The sequence below is a fragment of the Telopea speciosissima genome, chromosome 2 (assembly GCF_018873765.1).
Source record: "Telopea speciosissima isolate NSW1024214 ecotype Mountain lineage chromosome 2, Tspe_v1, whole genome shotgun sequence".
Taxonomy (NCBI): Eukaryota; Viridiplantae; Streptophyta; class Magnoliopsida; order Proteales; family Proteaceae; genus Telopea; species Telopea speciosissima.
In genome coordinates this window covers 73,024,043-73,040,995 of record NC_057917.1, presented here as the reverse complement: position 1 = coordinate 73,040,995, position 16,953 = coordinate 73,024,043, and the positions used below count along the sequence as shown (strand labels likewise).

General features: G+C 38.7%; 1 protein-coding gene across 1 annotated transcript; it reads left to right on the top strand.

Moving 5' to 3' along the window:
- The first annotated feature begins 8,264 nt into the window (after positions 1-8,264).
- Positions 8,265-11,213, top strand: LOC122649861 (probable indole-3-pyruvate monooxygenase YUCCA4). Its single transcript, XM_043843114.1, has 5 exons — positions 8,265-8,707; positions 8,744-9,403; positions 9,514-9,762; positions 9,873-9,995; positions 10,766-11,213. Exons 2-5 carry the CDS (start codon positions 8,771-8,773, stop codon positions 11,006-11,008), a joined length of 1,248 nt encoding a protein of 415 aa, XP_043699049.1. The 5' UTR covers positions 8,265-8,707; positions 8,744-8,770; the 3' UTR covers positions 11,009-11,213.
- The last annotated feature ends 5,740 nt before the right edge of the window (positions 11,214-16,953 follow it).

Here is a 16,953-nt window from a genome sequence, read left to right as displayed (position 1 = left end):
GCTTCCAAACTTAAACCTCGGTCTCATCTGTGTGTCTTTATTGGGTATTCCCCATCGCATAAGGGGTACCGTTGCTATGACCCAACTACAAAGCGGGTGTATATATCCAGGCATGTGAAGTTTTGTGAATCCACTTTTTCATTTATTTCTCTTCTGCCACTCAATCGCAACACCCATCCACCTTCATGCTGGCTTCTTTCGCCGCCCACGGTTCTGTTGCCATGTCGCCCTATTGGACCTACTGGACATTCTGGTTCTCCAATGGACTGTGGGCCTACTGAGGCCATTAGCAATGGATCGCAAAATGGTGCTGCTGGTTCTAGCAATGGGCCCTGTACCGATTATTATGTTTGTGGTGTTCCTATGCCCATCGGGCCTGCTACATCCGACACTGGGCTTGCTACACACACTGGGTCTGTTACTTCTACTACTGGGCTTAGCCATCCAAGTGCTGGTTCTGTTGGCCCCACACATCCAATGTTGATGCGCTCTAAGACTGGCGCCATTAAGCCTCGCCAGCGATTAAACCTTGCACTGAGTTCCCCACCTGATGTGGACTCTTTTGTACCCACATCTTACACTCAGGCAGCCCACAGCCCACACTGGCGCAAGGCCATGCAAGAGGAATTCAATGCACTGTTACACAACGGCACTTGGGATCTGGTCCCGTCATCTCCGTTACAAAATATTATTGGCTGCAAGTGGGTATTTCGGGTCAAGAAAAATCTGCATGGTACTGTTGAGCGTTACAAGGCTCGTTTGGTTGCTAAGGGGTTCCACCAACGACCCGAGATTGACTCTGGGGAGACCTACAGTCCGGTGGTCAAACCTACCACGATTCGAATCGTGCTATCTCTTGTTGTCACTAACGATTGGCCTGTCCGACAGCTCGATGTCTCCAATGCATTCCTTCATGGGGATCTCCTTGAGTCTGTCTATATGACTCAACCACCTAGACTGGGGATCCGGCCTTGCCGTCTCATGCCTGTCAGTTACGCAAGTCCTTATATGGGCTTCGTCAAGCACCTCGAGCTTGGTATACAAAGCTCAGCACGTTTGTGCTCTCCCATGACTTTGTGGCATCCCGTACTGACACGTCCTTGTTCATATATCGCTGAGCTGGTGTTGTCATCTATTTCCTGATTTATGTTGATGATCTACTTGTTACGGGTAATAACTCGACCGGCATCTCTGCCTTCATTAAGGCCCTGTCTAGTGCCTTCGCCTTAAAAAATCTCGGGCCTCTTCACTATTTTTTGGGCATTGAGGTCACTCAAACACCTAGTGGCCTACATCTCACTCAGCGCAAGTACATCTCAGACCTTCTTGAGCATACATCTATGAGCTCTGTCAAGCCCATCAACACACCAGTAGCGTCTGGCACACCACTCTCTATTCATAGTGGGACATCATTGCCCGATGGAACACTTTACCACCGCACTGTGGGTGCCTTACAGTACCTATTGGTTACATGTCCAGACATAGGCTATGCGGTCAATCGCGTAGCACAATTTATGCATGCACCCACTGATCTTCATTGGGCAGCTGTGAAACGCATCTTGCGTTATCTTGGTGGCACTCATGCACATGGCCTGTTCTTTGGAAAGTCTTCTACTTTACAGCTCTCCGCATATTCGGATGCTGATTGGGTTGGTTGCCCCGACGATCGACGTTCCACCACGGGCTACTGTATTTTCATGGGCTCTCACCTAGTATCCTGGTGCTCTCGCAAGCAACGCACCGTTGCACGTTCATCCACTGTGTCCGAGTATAGGGCCATTGCTGCCCCGGCTACTGAGCTTGTATGGATTCGCTCCTTGTTGGGCGAACTTGGTGTTTTCCTTGGCACTGCACCCACACTCTGGTGCGACAATGTTGGGGCAACCTGTCTGACAGCAAATCCGATTTTTCACTCTCGCACCAAACATTTGGAGATCGATTTTCATTTTGTTTGTGAGCTGGTTACTTCTAAACGCCTCCTGGTTCGGTATTTGTCTATGGTTGACCAGGTTTCTGATGTACTAACCAAAGGGTTGTCTCGTACACGATTCTCCTTTCTTCGTGACAAGCTAGCGATGTATGACCCGCTGCGCTTGCGGGACCGTGTAAAGGAGAAGGACCCACACTAGGGTTTTTATGTAGTCCACGTGTCTAGGACATACCTTGGTCAGTTATGCTATATGTCTTGTATCAGCCTATATATATGTAACCTCTCACAGAGATTTAATTAATGGAAATTACCAAAGTTAGTATATAGTCCACCAAATAATTAATTCATGTGTGTGCCTAATGAATAATGGCCTATATTAATGTAGCGGTTTAACATACTGCCACAGAATGTAACAAATAGTTACTTTACTTCCTTTGTATATTTTTTATTTTATTATTTTAATTAAAAATAATATGTCTCGCTCCATTGTACTATTATTACAATAGTATTATAAAACTATTACTACTAATAATAAATTTTCTTTATTCGATTTCTAGGGTTTAGGCTGTTTAGGGCCAAATCTAACCTATTCCAACCAAATTGAGTAAAGTTATCCAAAAATTGAAGTGTTAATTGTATTCATATATTACCATGTATGAAACATTCACCAAAAATAAAATAGCATATTTATTTAATTAAAAATTAATGGTTAAGGTACATATTTAGCTATGGGTTACTATTACAAGTTTAGGCTTTAGGGTTTTGGGTTACTATTTTTAGCGTTTAGGCTGATTTTGGCCAATTTTAGTCGATTCCGACGGCCGAGGTTGTAGCCAGTCAACTAATTTTTTCTTTTGTTGCCTTGAAATTACTTACAAATTTCTTGTCCAACAATTCACTCCACCTCCTCACAACTCTTGTTTTACAAAAACACATATTATATTCACTAAAAAATTGAAATGATTCATATGAATTTTTTTATTTTTTTTTATGATAAAATCATATTAATATGACATTTTTTAATTTACTGCTAACATTATTTGTGAAAAATAGCATGTACTTTTTGTTATTTTTATATTTATTTTAATTATTTAATATATAATATTACAATATTGTCTACCTTCCATTGATTGGATTTTGTTCAATATGCACCATTCAATGGTATAAGAAATTATTTCCAATTTTAATTTTTGTATTTTTATTACAGGGAATAGAAATTAGTATTCAATAGTGTTAACAAATGAACCACTGCTAATTAAGTTATTTAATTAGTATTCAATAGCATTGAATATTAATTTTTATGCCATGGGGCAAAGCGTCAATTTTCAAGGCTATGTCTAGACATGGGAGCCATGCCCAAGGTGCAACTGGTTAGCATTCCTTTTCCCATTTTGTAAAATAACCCTTTAAATTAAAATCCTCCATTACCCCGTGTGGTTGGATAGGAAGCATCTAAAATATGTGCAAACCTTATCAATAAGACAATTGTATAAAGTGAGCCTACCCTTATAACCCACCTTCCATTGCACTTTTGTTCCTTGGCACGAGATTGTAGTTTTTATGATGATGAGAAATATAAAAATAAAGTGAGCCACCCTTTTGTTCCGCCTTCACAAATAAGGAAGAAATTTGTGGCCACTCCTTCGCCATGTCTCATCATCAGATATTTCAAAGCAACAACTATTAGGAAAACCAAGGGAATCAGTTTTCTGTCCGGGAGTGTGTTCTATGTTAGTATTTTCATGTGTTTATATCTCTCATCCTTAAAATAAAGGGGCAGAGTTGTCTTTGCATATGAAAAGGAGAGAGATAGAATCATGGGAATGCTGGTGTAGGCCACGTACACTCCCGGATAGAGTTCTTTTTCCCTCTTAAAAACCAATATCTAATAAGCTAAACATATTAGGGAAAAATGGTATGCTAGCATCCTCTCTCTCTCTCTCTTTTCTTCATATGAAATGATCTCTCTACCCCTATTTTGTGTGCTCCTTAAACCGCTTGCTTAGAGAAACCTCTCCCCGTACAAAGAAATGCATGGCCCCGTTGAGTTGGTTCAGCACAATATATAATCCTTTGCACCTTGCGCCCCAAAAGAAGAAAAAAAATGCAATGATTTTACTATCACTCATGGGTGAGACATGGATTTAGTTCATGACATTGGATTGGGTACTCATATGTATCAGTTCATATTGACCATATTGAGTTATAGATGAATATTTATCCTATCAAGTGTGGTGCGTTGTCCAGTGCATTACAGTTCAATAGTCCACCCAACACTTGAGAAGATAAAACTACCATCACCCATGTTTTTATAATTGGATTGTTAAGTGTGTGTATACTGGCCAGTGCATCGCACTTGAGAGGGATCAAGTGCGAAAATCCAATATTGATACTTTTTTTTGTTGTATACTACCGTACCACCGATTTGGTGTCGGTCTAAGCATGAATATTAATGTTGACCGATATCGATTCCTAAAACCCTTGGACTGGGATTGAGCTGACCTGATCAAATAAAGAGGTAAGAAGAGAAGAGTGAATGGTGGGTTGGATACAACGCGTGGCAGTCAGAATCGATTATCGGGAATTTAAATGACGAGAAAACCCCATCAGTCATCCTTCACTCTGTTTCTCAGGAACCAAATCGTTTTCCAATTTGTTTTTTTTTTCCTGAAATCCATTGATTGGCATGCAGCACAGCACAGCACAGCACACAGTGTGCACCCATATATTGAAACTTCTATCTTATCGATCTATCACACTCACTGATCAGTGTGAATCCACTGTATCTAAAGATCTATCATATTAATTCCTCACCAATTCTTTCTTTCTTTTTTTTTTTTTAATAAATTTTCTTGGATGTCCTGTTCTTCACTAATAATAATTTGACATTTCGTCGTTCTCGAGTTTCGATCGTCATTGCTACTGTGCAACACACCCTTCTGCATACTCCGTACGCTCTCTCTGTCTCTCTCTTTCTAACTCATCCAGATTCCATTGGACACTTAAGATGGCGTCTGCGGTGACACGTGACTTGCAGGGGATGACGGTTTGGCTGAGCTCACCTGACCTCACTTCTTCACTTCAGGGTCTCTCCTCTCCTCAGTCCGGACGGCCAATGACTTCTCCTCTAACGTCAATTCCTTCTCTTCTACTTCTTTAACATTTCTCGATCCACAGGCTAGGGACGAAGAAGGCCATTGAAGGATCGACAAGACAAATTATTAAGTAGCTAGAGGCATTCAATTACAATATAGTAATTATGATGGAGTTAAATTAAAAGAACACAATATCTAGCTTCTTCTTCTTCTTCTTCTTCTTCTTCTTCTTCTTCTTCAATGAATATTAATGTCACGTTTTGATATTTCTCGGGTCCCTAAAAGATCTTTTACTTTGGAGGTTCAAAGATCTTATGGCCCAATACGCATTTAATCTGCAAAGACTCCTCCTCCTTAACGTCAAACCCCCATAGAACAACAATAATAAGAACAAAGATGACGACGACCTAGTCGTATTTATGCTGCAACTGCATTCTGCAATATATATTGCAAGATCTATCTTTATTTGCAAGTGGAACTGAAGAGGTGGGCTCCCATCAACCAGCTAGCTACCATGCCTTTCTTTTTTGTTCTCTCTCTCTCTCTCTCTCTCTCTATAGTTTCTATGGGAATAAGCAAGAGTGCAAGACTGATATTGAGCGAGCGACCATTTGTGTCCAATACTGTAGCTTGATGTGGGAAATATCGATCATTGGCTTTTGGAGGGGAGGAAGGTGGGCCGGGGGACCCATTTATTTGGGACTTCCCTTGTTATTATTGCATCCCACCTGTTTGTTGTTTTGTTTTTGTTTTCTTATTACAAAGATCGAACACATCTGATCACTTCCTATTTAGGGTATTTTCCTATGATACTTCCATTTCATTAACAACTCTCTCTCTCTTCCCAGGTTGAGGGAGGTAGCTAGAAAAGGGCAATGGTGCCAATGGATGGTGCCCCCCCCCCCTCCCCCCCCTCCCCCTTTGCTTAATTATATAGTTTCTTCTTCTACATTATTAGGTACAACAATACTTATATAGCTAGCAGCCCGGCCGTGCCAAATTCCACGTTACAACTACGCACACCTCACAAGACCATCATACATTACTACTATAGTAATATTACTAATTAAGGATTTAATTATGGTAATAGATATCCATTAATCGTGTTTGATTAAAGGGAGGTGCCAAAATTCAGAATAAAAAAAGTGTCTCCTTGTCCTCCTCATCTCAAACATAACCAATCAAGATTGCTTAATATATATCCAGACTGAGTTATGATCCATGGGGCGGGCTGCTGTTCGTAATTAACTTGATTCACCAATACCTAGATGATCGATATATATTTTGGTCTTCTTGTAGTCTCCAAGTGTCTCTTGGTAGCTAGACATCATTTGTAATTGTGCGGATAAGAGAGGAGGAGGGAGGGGAGGGGGGGGGGGGGGGAAGAACCCATAGGATTCAAGTCATTAATATGGAGTTTGGACATCAAGGCACTTGTCACACAAGCAACAAAGTTTCTTATCGTTAGCCACGTGTTTAGTATATATGTATGCCACCTACATACATTTATATACTACAACAAATATGATTCGTGTATTTGTGTGTCTGTGTGTGAGGGAGAGACTCTTTAGTTTTTTACTAGTACTCCCATGCATCCACAGTAAGAGGAGTGAACAGATTCAGTTAATTTGAAGGAGTTCAAAAAGGTAGGGGCAGGATCCTAGTATGATCGCGGATAGAGTTGTTTAGAGGACAAAGACCTGTGTAGCCGACTCCTTAGGGAAATGTTCTTGAAATGCTGCTTTCACTATCGCTTAGATTTTTTCCTTTAATAACTTTTATCTTTTTTTTATTTCTTTTTAATTTTTTTTACATTTTTTTACTTTTTAACCCCCTTCTACTTCTCTTATTTCTATTACTGTCACGACTTCTTCGGATCCATGTAGCTGACCCCATTTAGTTGGGATCAGGTTATGGTTGTTGTTGTTGTTTTTTTTTTTTTTTTTTTTTTTTTGGTGGATTTTCTTCTTGACACATTTATAATCTTATTTTTCTTTCTAAGTATAATATTTTTTTGATAATGACATAATGATAAGGCATTTACACATTATTTTGAAACTCTTTTTCTAATCACTAATTTACAAGCATAAGGAGCAATCAAGAAGGCGGCTATAAGTTCTAAATACACCTATAGAGGTGTCATTAGTATTTAGTAAGTCCCATTTTTTTTTAACAAATTCTTTTGTTGTTACATTACAGAGACTATAATGATATTGATTCAAATCACCATATCAAACAATTCGATATTGATACCTCAAACTATGCTCATCATATTATGGTAAACAAAAAGGAACGAATGAATGATAATATCCTCCCAAGAGGATGGTCATGAGTTCGAGTCTTGTGGTATGTACGACCATAGAATTTATTTGGATCACACTACAATGCAATTGTAGCTAACATTATAGGTATCGGTATATCTGTATCAGCCTTGCCTGATACTGATACAAATTGGTGGGAACCGAGCCATATTGAGTGTAATTTTATTTTTTCAATCAAGACATTTGATCCGTATCCAAACTTTGATATATATCAGTAAATATGTCAATGCATCAAATACAATACCGATACTTAAAACCATGGTTGCAGCTCGATGGTAGCCCACATGGCACTATCTTTTCCCCTTTCTTTTAGCTGTAGCTCAAGCCTCAAGGTGACACTATTGTACTTTCCATACTTTATTTACCAATAATAATAATAATAATAATGAAAAATGAATGATGATAATGATACATATTTGATCTCTAATGGGGATAAACATCTGGAGAAGTATTTTCTCGGTTCTTTAAGGGTTATGGGCTGTCTCCTAGTCCTACCATGCAACAACATACGAGTGTCATCTGAGTTGGCATCTCACTCTACAGTGTATACATGGTTTTAGTGCATCGTATCAGAATAGGTATCAGTCAACTTGAAAATCGATATGGTATTGGCTTGGATCAGTTGTATCGAACAAATTTGCTTTTGATTCTCATTTAAAAATGGTTTTTTTTTTTTTTTTTTTTTATCATTTTACCACTTGTTTGTACCATATCATCGATATAATATCGGTATGATATCAGATCGGTCACTTACAAAACTGGTACGTATCGTCCGATACCTCAGACCATGAGTGTATAACCGACCCAAAACAATTTTAAAAAAGTGTCTTTATTTTGTTTTTCCAACCTAACCCCTACCCTTTCTCTTGCCTTCCCCCCTTCCCAAGAAATTTGCCGAGTAAAATCTATCTCTGATAATAAATTCCACTTTCAAACTCACATAAATGTATTTATATCATCTCTCTCTCCCCCCATGTCTACATCTCCCACTCTGCAACAGCTGAGGGAAGAAGAGCCTTGAGAAGGAGAACCGAATCCTTTCCTTCACCCTCACGCCTCCCTTACCCTCCTCTTAAAGCTCTCTGTTTTTCCCCCTGCATTCCATCTAATAAAAACATCAGAATTCACCAAGTTGGCACACTTCCATTTAACTTTCCGTTGACGCCCCCTGACACTCTTTTCAATCTTCAACACGCTCACCCTTTAAATTCTCACCTCACCTCTCTCCCCCAATACAAATAGCTTTCAAGACCAACACTAGAGGAAAGACTCGAGAGAAACACAACCCAGAGAAACAGAGTTTTTAAGAGTGAAAAAAGCAGGGGAAGTAAAAAGATAGAAACAGAGTGTGTGATAGTGATAGAAAGAGAGAGAGAGAGAGAGAGAGAGAGAGAGAGAGAGAGAGAGATTTTTTTTTTCTGGTCATGGGTACTTGTAGAGAAGAAGAGACGCCACTGAAATGTGTTTGGGTGCACGGACCCATCATCGTGGGAGCTGGTCCTTCGGGTCTAGCTGCCTCTGCTTGCCTAGCAGAGAAAGAAGTTCCTTCACTTGTCCTTGAGAAGAGCAATTGCATAGCCTCTCTTTGGCAGTACAAGACCTACGATCGTTTAACACTTCATCTCCCCAAGGAGTTCTGTCAACTACCTCTCATGGGCTTCCCTGACGATTTCCCAAAGTACCCATCAAAGCAGCAGTTCGTCTCTTACATGGAGTCCTATGCATCACACTTCTCCATCAAACCCAGGTTCGGTCAGTCTGTTGAGTCAGCCGAGTTCGATTCGAGCTGTGGGTTCTGGAGGGTTCGGACCCAGAACATGGAATACCTCTCTCGATGGATCATCGTTGCCACCGGAGAGAACGCTGCGCCGGTAGTTCCTGACATTCCAGGGATGGATAGGTTCCATGGCCCTGTCATTCACACCAGCGTCTATAAATCTGGTGCAGACTTTCGAAACCAGAAGGTCTTGGTTGTTGGTTGTGGTAATTCCGGCATGGAAGTCTGCTTAGATCTCTGCAGTCATAATGCAAGCCCTCATATGGTTGTTAGAAACACTGTAAGTTCAAGCTGAGCTCTCCAGTCATTCAATCAAATAAATAGTCTCACTTGTAGACTTATAGTTCAGTTCAGTTCAGTTCAATTCAATTACTGATTTGTGAGTTGCAGGTCCATGTTCTACCGAGGGAGATGTTTGGATTGTCAACATTTGGGGTAGCTATGGCTCTTCTCAAATGGATTCCCTTGAGACTGGTAGACCAGTTTCTTCTACTTGTGGCTAACTTTACCTTGGGCAACACAGAACGGTTAGGCCTTCGAAGACCCAAAACAGGGCCGATTGAACTCAAGAACGTGACGGGTAAAACCCCGGTACTCGATGTAGGAGCTCTATCACAAATCAAAACCGGCAAAATCAAGGTATTGTGTTTTGTTCTTTACTTAAAAAAATGAGTTCAAGAATGATTGTCACGTATTAAATGATAGTTTTAAAATGGGTATGAGAGCTATGTGGATTTCCACTTCCACAGGTGATGGAGGGTGTGAGGGAGATAACGAGAAGTGGGGCTAAGTTTGTGGATGGACAGGAAAAGGGGTTCGATTCAATAATCTTAGCGAGTGGTTATAAGAGCAACGTACCTTCTTGGCTCAAGGTTAGTATCAATTTATCACTCTCTCTCTCTCTGTTCGACTTTAGTTTTTATCCTATTATCAATCTTCTATCACTTTCATGCTTACATGTACATGTACTAGCCTACAAAGTGTTTCTTTTCCATATTCTAGAAAAACTCAAATGGCTTTTTTTTTTTCTGTTTTTCTCAAGTCCCTCTGCTCTAGGAAGAGAGTAGAGACAGATGGGTTTTTGTTACTCTTACAGGGGATGGGTTATGATGAGTTGCTGTGATGAAACATTGGGTTTTGTATTGACAATCTTGAAAATGTGAATAGCTTGAGGTGTAGGGTAGGATTTTGAAACTCATTTATCTTTTGGTTTTCTTCTTTGCTTAGGAGAGGGGGAAAAAAAAAGGGAAAAAGAGCAAAATGGGAGTTTTCTACAACAAACTATATGTACTTTGAAGGCCATTATGATGTGTTACTGTCAAGGAAATGTTGGTTTTTTCGGTAGCTGAATTATGTCTTGTTCAAGCCTGCAGAATGGTTTCTTGTTTTAATTCCTCTCTTTTTTTTCCAACCCTTTTAGAGTGTCAATAACAGAGAAAAGAAAAGAAACAAAAGACAAATGGGTTTTGTCTTTTAAAATTGAGGTTTTGTAAGATTCTACTATCTGTTTACCGTCAAGGAATCATTGGGTTCTCTGAGTATTTTTTTTAGAAATTTCAATTTTAAATTCCTGCTTTAGTAGATGTCCTTATTTTTAACTAAACTCCAATTTGCTTCTTTGTATTCTTGTATACTGATACAGAGTGATTTCTTCACGGAGGAAGGCATGCCTAGAACCCCATTTCCTAACGGATGGAAAGGAGAGAAAGGGTTGTATAGTGTGGGCTTTACAAGGAAAGGGCTCTTAGGAACTACAGTGGACGCCAATAAAATAGCTAAAGACATTGCTGATCAATATAAGGCCTTCAAGGAAGCTAAGATTACTACCTGCAATACCGATATTGTTCTACACAAAAAAATCATGAAAAAAAAAGAAGCAACTTAAAATTCTCTCATATCAGGAGGTTCCATTCCTTTCAAGCAGATGTGTTGGAGATTTTCGTCTTTGTTCTTCATTTTTTTTTTCTCTGTAAATTACCCAATTTTGCATGGGGTCTCCGTCACCAGCTTATCACATGTTTGATGAATGGTTCCCAGGCAAGGCTGTATGATAGAAATTTTCAAATATAGAGAAAATTCCCTTTTGCTCATTTGCTGTCTCCCTCCAATTTTAAATTCTGAGGTCTACTAGCATTGGCTGAACCCATCCATTCCCAACCACAGATTCTGGGTTGGTGGCCCATGAATCTGAGCCCCACCCTTCTGATTTTACACTGAGATGGTAAAAATATCAAGAGAAACTGGTCTCTGCAATGCAGTGGAGTCCTTTCATTCGCATGGAATGGTGAATGAGTGATGGCAGCTTTTCATTTCATTTCTCACTCTTTTTATCTCTTTTCAATTTTGTATAGAGCATCAAATGTGGCTCTCTGAACGAGAAAATACAAAAGGTCAAACTAAATATAGGGAAGAATCTATATTGGATTTAGAAAGAAGAGATAATCTTTCTGGTCCAATCTTTCTATCAAATCCATATTTATTAACCCAAGGTTTTCCAAAGGAAAGTAGGAAAATCTGGGACATAAGTCAAATGAAGGGGGTCAACAGTGAGATGATGGGTTCCCTTCTTCCCCGTGTGAAAACTGTAAAAAGTTTGAATCAATTCTGTAACAGGGGAAGGAGAGGAGGGAAGTAGGGTTATCTCTAGCTTATAGCTTACAGATGGTTGGGGGACAATGATGGAGATGGAGTTCATGATATATATTGTTAACCTCGTTCCTGCTAAAGAGAGGGTTGGAAGTAAAGCAGTAAATTTACATTCATGCCTAAACAGCTGCGATTGAGTGAGAGTTAAAGATGACTTTGCTTGGAAGATGGGTTAAAAGAATTGGTAAGAGATCTATACTTGGTCGCATGGTCTCTACACAAGCATCTGGGTCAATGGAGGAGCACGCCTAAGTATCTACCTTGGGGGCAGAAGCATCATTTCAGTGCCTGTGACGGTGAGAAGGCATAGAAAATATCACCAAGTAAAGATCTTTTTCCCTAAAAGAATTATGGAAAGATCTATTGATAGGGTGTTATTTATAGAGAACCACCTAGCTACTTTTCAAGATTGCTCCTTTTTCTTTATTTCTTTGACATTTAAGACAACTTAGGCCCCTTTTCCGCTCCTTGGTTGCTTGATGCTTGAAATTAGGATGCCTTGTGCTCCACATGCCTTATTTTTCAATAAATTTTTCCATTACCAAAAAAAAAAAAAATTATGGAGAGCCCACCTATTTATACCATATAACAGGCTTGATGGGTTGAAATTTATAGAGTCAATCAAACCTTTCTTACATGTCATGCGTTGGTTTAATTGAAGTTGGCCAAATGACAAAATAAAATATTCAAAAATTTAGATTATCAAGAAATGGTGCATAACAATGCTTAGGTTATCAAGTGTCAACATGTCAATCGATTCGAGTTATAGTTTTTTTTTATTATTATTATTCAATTTAGGATATAATATGAATAAATCAAAATCGAATTGAATCAGTTTTGGTTTTATTCTATTTATGTATTTAATTTCATTCACTTTGTATACGATCTTGGTAATTTGGCTTAAATTGAATGAATTGCTAAAACAAACAAAGTCGGAAAGAAAATTACAATCTCATGAAGGTACAGTCTCACAATATCAAATATGTTGTCATTCAACCTTTTTTACACAACTCAACAAAGAAACAATAGTACGTAATGTCACACAACTCAACAAAAACACATGATTGTAGGGTTTAGAATGGTTTAGCTTCGGTTTATAGGGTTTAACATTTAATTGGTTCGATTTGATTCAAATCAACAATCTTTAATCTAAAATCGAAATTGATCAAACTGAATGGATTTTCACTTTCCAAAACTAAAACCAAATCAAATTTTTTCGGGTTGATTTCAAAGGTTCAGTTTCGATTCCGGATTTCAGCTTTGGTTCTAAATTGATACCCTTAACTATGAAGGTGCATGCCAATAAATAAAAAGGTATATAAATGAATTTAAATATATATGTAATATTGTAAATGACCAATCCAAACCATTTTTTAAGTACTTTTTTTTTGGTAAAGCATTTTTGAAATATTCAATGGTCAGGATTATCCCATCACCAATATTCCACAACTAGGTGGGTCACCCATAGATTCTAAATTTTTTGCCAGAAAAGAAAAATGAAAGATTCACGGTAATAAATTAATCATTTTGGTACTTGTCCTAGTAGCAATACAATAATGTGCCACCCAAAAAAATATACAATATTCTTACTTTTTTTTTATGATAAAAAAATATACAATATTCTTACTTGCAACAAGTCACAAGTAGAGAAATCGAATAAGCATGAGCTTCTTTCCTCCATTCCTTTTTTTTTCCCATCTTCTTATCATTTAATTTCATAAAACTCATTATCAACAATTACCCTATTGAGGTTGATGTCTTGTATTTGTAAATTGGCTGGTGAGTTACCTCCAAAGGATGGTTAAAAACCACCTTGTTGTTTATCTTCATTTCTTGGACCACGTTAAATTGGGGGTTTATGCAGAGGTTTGTGGTTGGCAGTCTCTCAGGACAATTTTTAGATTTTATATGGGGTAATTTGAGAAATTGAATCTTTTTGTTTTTCTATGAATTGATAACGATGTGATTATTAGGATTACTGGGAATTCCTTGTAAACATAGAGAACGGTGGGGAAGAGAAGTTGTAACCCTTTCTCCATTGCTAGTGAAATTGCTTTAGTCTCTTCGTAGACATATATCCGTGCATTGTTTCATTGATTGTTTATTTGCTCTTTCTGTTTGTCTTTTGCATCGTGTATTGGATTTCGTTTTTACAATCCTCAAAAAAAGTTAGAAACATTATGGCAAGGGTGATCCCACTAGAGTACCTTACATAGGGGTGTCAACTAGTCCGGTTCTGGGCTATCGATCTAGTTCTCTAGCGGTTCCGGCTCTAAGGTGTCAAGACCAGATCTGGACTAATAAGCTCACTGGTTCTAAATCTGAGATCCAGGACCATTAAATAATGAGTGGTCCGGTTCCGGTTCCTAATCGGGTCCAAACATGCCCTTGTTGAGCAGCCAAATGTAAAGTATTTTTCCCATTGGAACGAGAAATCTCAAGCAAACTAGAATCTTTCAAAAGCAATTCATTAACTACTAGTGTGTGTCCTCTATGTGCAACAGAAATGAGAGGGGTAGAATACTAGAATTTGAGGGGTCAAGTGTCTTGCTTAGTCTTGGGTCATGTTCTAATAGCAATTGGACAACAAGTGTATAATAAAAATCACTTTAACTGTATGTTAAAATAGCAAAGATCATCTTTTAACATTTTAAAACAGAAAAAATGGTGCAAGAAAAGTTCAGGTGCATGCATTTCTTCCGGTTCCAACGGTTCCTTAATAGTTCCAGGGACCAGACCAGATCCAGACTAATAACCTATCACTAAAACCAGATCCGGACCAATAAGCTATTGGGTGGGTCGATTCTGGTTCCTAGTGGGACAGTTTCGGTCCAAAATTGACACCCCTAACCTTACTTTCACAGTGATTTTTATATTTATTTATTTTTTTTTTAAAATATTAAAAATAAAAAAAAAAGAACTATATCTGGAGACTGGAGAGTGTCCTACACCAGCACTCCCATGAATCTATCTCTCTCTCCTCTCCATATGAAAGATATTATCTCTGCCCTTTGTTTTACGGAAGAGGGAGATAGACCACATGGGAGTGTTGGCATAGGTCACACTATTCCTTGAGTAGAAAACTACTTTCCAAATAATAAAAAAATTCTTCAAAGAGAGGGTAGGGTAGCCAGCGGTTCAGAGATAATCTTTCCATAATAAAACACGTTTATCCTTTACCAGAAGGAAAAGAAGCCCTATTTATCCAATTGTGAAAGCTCTTGTAGTGGCCTAGTTTGGGAGTGGTCCTTTGTTTCTATTTCTGGTAAGAGCTTGGAGGATGATCTTTCGTACTTTGGGAGCAACGAAATGAAGGCCCAATGATAGAGTGAAAAGTTTATTCGCATGCAAGACATCCATTTTTAACTTCTAAAACAACAAAGAAAGAATCATTAGTGTAAGTGGTGTTGAAGTTCTTAATTAATAGAATCTTAATTTAAAGTCTAAACGCAACTATTTATTTTAATTTTTTGGGGGGGATGAACTGATTCTTTCGCTATAGCTGACTTCCTTATTTTAGTTGTAAGGTGGGGGAATGTATAAAGAAAAATAATAAAGTTAAAACATAGAAATAAAAAGCAGAATGCTTAATGGAACAGAAAAAAAAATAAAAATAAAAAATCTTGTACACAACTCCAAGTAGTTTTTTATTTGTTCCTATAGCCTAGCCGTGGAGAACACGAAGTCTTCATGGCCACTCGTTTTGCCACGTGGTATGATATATATTTTTTTTTTGGTGAAAAAAAATCATTTATTGAAGAAATGTGAGAACTCATGACTGTGACTTACATAACTCAAATAACCATGGATCGGAACTAGATCACATCATCGTACACGTGGCATGATTAGATGGAACCCAAATTTATGGATAGGTAAACTCTTATATAGAACCCTTCTCACATATCAAGTTTAAGGGATTCAGATCCTCTCCTGTGCGGTTAACTCTCCAACGTGCATCAAACGGCTAGGTTGGCATGATGTACAACTTAGCACGCATTCTGGTGTACATCATGTCAATCTAGCTGTCAGATGTGCGTGATAAGAGATCTGTTTTCAAATTTAAGTCTAAATAGAGTTTGACAAGTGGCTAAATAAGTCTTGAAAAAATTAAAAAAATAGAAAATGTATATATATATACATGGAGATGCCTACCATTACACGGGAGATTTGGATCCTTTACTGTCGAGCTGCCCAGTAGAACAGTGCTACTTAGACATGGTGAGGCGTGCAATGACTGCTTTACTCCTGCTCGAGACCCTTGTTCAAGTGGGGATAAGGTGGTCATTGGACGCCTCATCGTGTCTAGGCAGCACAGTCCTACCGGGCAACTCGACAGTAGAGGCCGGATCTGAATCCGTTATATGGATGATAGGCATGCCATTCATTAATAGACGACTCCAAACATGTAGGTTGTGAGACTGGTCCAATCCCGATTCGGCCATAAAAACAATACTAAATCAGACCGGAGTAGGTTTTAAATTTATGTGTTTGGTACGTTGCAACTTGCAAGTGGAGGAAGAAAGCTTTGTTCTTGGATTTTGTTAAGGAGGGAAACAAAAAAAGAAGCCAAAAGATGGAGGGATGTGAGGCCCACAATGAGTTATCATTTTCTGGTAAGAAATGTCACTTTTAAATTCCGAAGCCCAATGCCCTCTCTATATCGTGGACAATTGATAAAAAGGTTTTTCATCCGGACAGCCAAACAAAGGGAACTAACTAACGTAGCTTAATAGTGACTCAGTTTTCTACTTTAATTTCTTCCCTCCCACACATTCCCTTTGTTGGCTTAATATTTGGAATTAAAGAATGAGATATTGAAGAAACGACAGTGGATTTACACTGCTGAGATCATCAGCTGCGTAGGGTATATATATATGACATATAAACCTCTACACCAACCAGTAAGATATTCCGTAGTAGGAAGGAAGGAAGGAATGAAGAAGGTCTAGGGCCGTGCATGGGGACATTCGTTGGTTGGGGGCCTAAACAACCCTAATAGGCCCCCACACCCACACCCACACCCACACCTCATTAAAGAACCCCACAATCTTATAGCATAGCATAGTTTTGTTCATTGATGTGGACACTACAACTAAAGCTCGTTTTGCTTTTGTTGGTTTGCATGCTATTCTCTCTCTCTCTCTCTCTCTCTCTCTCTCTCTCTCTCTCTCTTTCTTTCTCTGT

Bases quoted from the DNA above. Each gene is read 5' to 3' on its own strand.
- LOC122649861 (XM_043843114.1), top strand. From the start codon at position 8,771: ATGGGTACTTGTAGAGAAGAAGAGACGCCACTGAAATGTGTTTGGGTG. The intron at 9,404-9,513 runs GTAAGTTCAAGC...TGTGAGTTGCAG, and splicing joins ATATGGTTGTTAGAAACACT to GTCCATGTTCTACCGAGGGA. The intron at 9,996-10,765 runs GTTAGTATCAAT...ATACTGATACAG, and splicing joins ACGTACCTTCTTGGCTCAAG to AGTGATTTCTTCACGGAGGA.